At 52.9% G+C, this 2,113-nt stretch overlaps 1 protein-coding gene across 1 annotated transcript in view; it reads left to right on the forward strand.

Annotated features, from left to right (window-relative positions):
• Window positions 1-936: 936 nt before the first annotated feature.
• Window positions 937-2,113, forward strand: part of Xylb (xylulokinase) — a 38,880-nt gene continuing 37,703 nt past the window's right edge. The window contains exon 1 of the mRNA XM_031344813.1: window positions 937-1,223. Coding sequence (XP_031200673.1) covers window positions 1,122-1,223 — 102 coding nt within the window. The 5' untranslated portion in view covers window positions 937-1,121. The remainder of the gene's footprint in view (window positions 1,224-2,113) is intronic.

Raw genomic sequence — 2,113 nt, forward strand, 5'->3', positions numbered from 1 at the left:
GGAGAGAGAGACAGAGGGAGGGAGAGAGAGAGAGGGAGGGAGAGAGAGAGAGGGAGAGAGAGAGAGAGGGAGAGAGAGATTATTAGATATTATTTTTGAGACAGATCTTGGTATGTATCCCAGGCTGGCTCCAAACACATGGGCCTTCAGTATCAACCTTCCAAGTACTGAACTACAGTGTAAACTACTATCCCAAATTTAATTAAGAGTTTTACCTTTATTTTATTTTTTTAGTTGACTCTAGGGCACAGGTCAAACAAAAGCAATATCTTTGGCCTCCATTTTCTTTTTTCTTTTCTTTTTTTTTTTTTTAAAGACTTTTATTTATTATATGTAAGTACACTGTAGCTGTCTTCAGACACCCCAGAAGAGGGCATCAGATCTCATTACAGATGGTTGTGAGCCACCATGTAGTTGCTGGGATTTGAACTCAGGACCTTTGGGTTGAAGAGCAGTCAGTGCTCTTAACCGCTGAGCCATCTCTCCAGCCCCCTTCTTTCTTTTCTTTCCTTTCATTTATATATTTTGGGGAGGGGGGATCATCTCACTGTGTAGCCTTGGCTGACCTAGATCTTGCTGTGCACCAGGCCACCCCATATTTTACTTTAAGACAAAGCGTCTCTGTTATGTAGCTCAGGTTGTCCTGGAATTCTCTATGTAGACCAGACTGGCCTTGAACTCACAGAGATCCACCTCCTGAGTGCTGGAATTAAAGGCATGCACCACCACAACTGGCTTTTTCTGCCCCTTTTAAATTTTTTTTTGAGACAGGGTTTCAACCATCTACCTAGGCTGGTCTTGAACTTGAGATCCTCCTATCTTAGCCTCCCGAGTGCTGGGATCACTTTATGTCCGGGCAGGGGTGGGTGTGGGTGGTGCAAACCTGGAGGGAAGCCAGTGCGCGGCAGGGTAGGGACCTGCACCAGTAGCGACCACCAAGTGCCCCAGACAGACGCAGTCCCACTCGCGACCTCCCCGCAGGCGGCGCCAGAGGGCAGTCCCGCCTCGTGACTCCAGTCCAGAGTCCTGGAGGGCGTGGCGGAAGGCGGGCCCTGGCGTCTCTGGGCGACGGAGCACAGCGACAGTCTCGCCGCCCGCCCGCCTGCCCGCCCGCAGGACACATGGACGCACGGACGCACAGACGGGCGGCGGGAACCCCCAGGACCGTGGCGGAGCGTGCGGGGCGCCGCTGTTGCCTGGGCTGGGACTTCAGCACGCAGCAGGTACGCGAGGGGGAGGCGCGGAGCGGGAGCCTGGCGATGCCCTGCCAGCGAGAGGCGTCCTCCCGGAAACCGCGGGTGCTTCCCCGCGGAACCCAGAGGGGTCCACGCGAGTCCCGTTTGCAGATGGCTGGAATCCGAGACACTCAGCGAAACAGCCCAGCCCACAGGCTGGCAGAGGCGTGCGCACATGCATAGCCTAGATCCGGACCACAGCTGGGTGCCTTTACTTTACTTGTATTTATTATTTTATTTTATATTTTGAGACAGAACTTTACTATGTAGCTTTGGCTGGCCTGGATTCACTGTGTAGACCAGGCTGTCCTTGAACTCACAGAGATTCACTATCCGTAGCCTCCTGAGTGCTGGGTTTAAAGGAGGGTGCCACCATGCCATGCACTTTTATTTTTTTAAAGGTGAAATGGGCACAGTATGCAAATGGACTTTGCCTGTTTCCTGCCACCCCCACCCCACCTCTTGGCTGGCATAGTGTGCCAGGGTCTGTGATTCCAGGACTGCTGGTCAGAGGTTGGTGTTCCCAGTGATAGCTGAGTGAATTAACAATTTGCCTTCCAAGTAGACATGGGATGTCCAGGAGCCATTCAACATGCGCCCTTGAGGAATAAGCATGGTAGCTGTGAGACCCTTCTCAGAGGGATGAAGAGAGCCAGAACCTGCGGGTCCCTGTGGGGAACATCCCATAGGACTTAGTCACCTCGCCCTACTAGACCTGTTGTCCATCTTCCCTGAGCTTGGGATGACTTCCTTAGGATGTCAGGTCTGGCTTGACGGGAGTCATGGCTCTGGGGTCAACCCCTGAAGACCAGACTCCTTGTCAGGTGCCGAGCATGGCCTCCACTGTTTGGGGAGCAGATCTTTGTAGACAGTAGAGA

This window comes from Mastomys coucha, unplaced genomic scaffold (genome assembly GCF_008632895.1).
Source record: "Mastomys coucha isolate ucsf_1 unplaced genomic scaffold, UCSF_Mcou_1 pScaffold23, whole genome shotgun sequence".
NCBI lineage: Eukaryota > Metazoa > Chordata > Mammalia > Rodentia > Muridae > Mastomys > Mastomys coucha.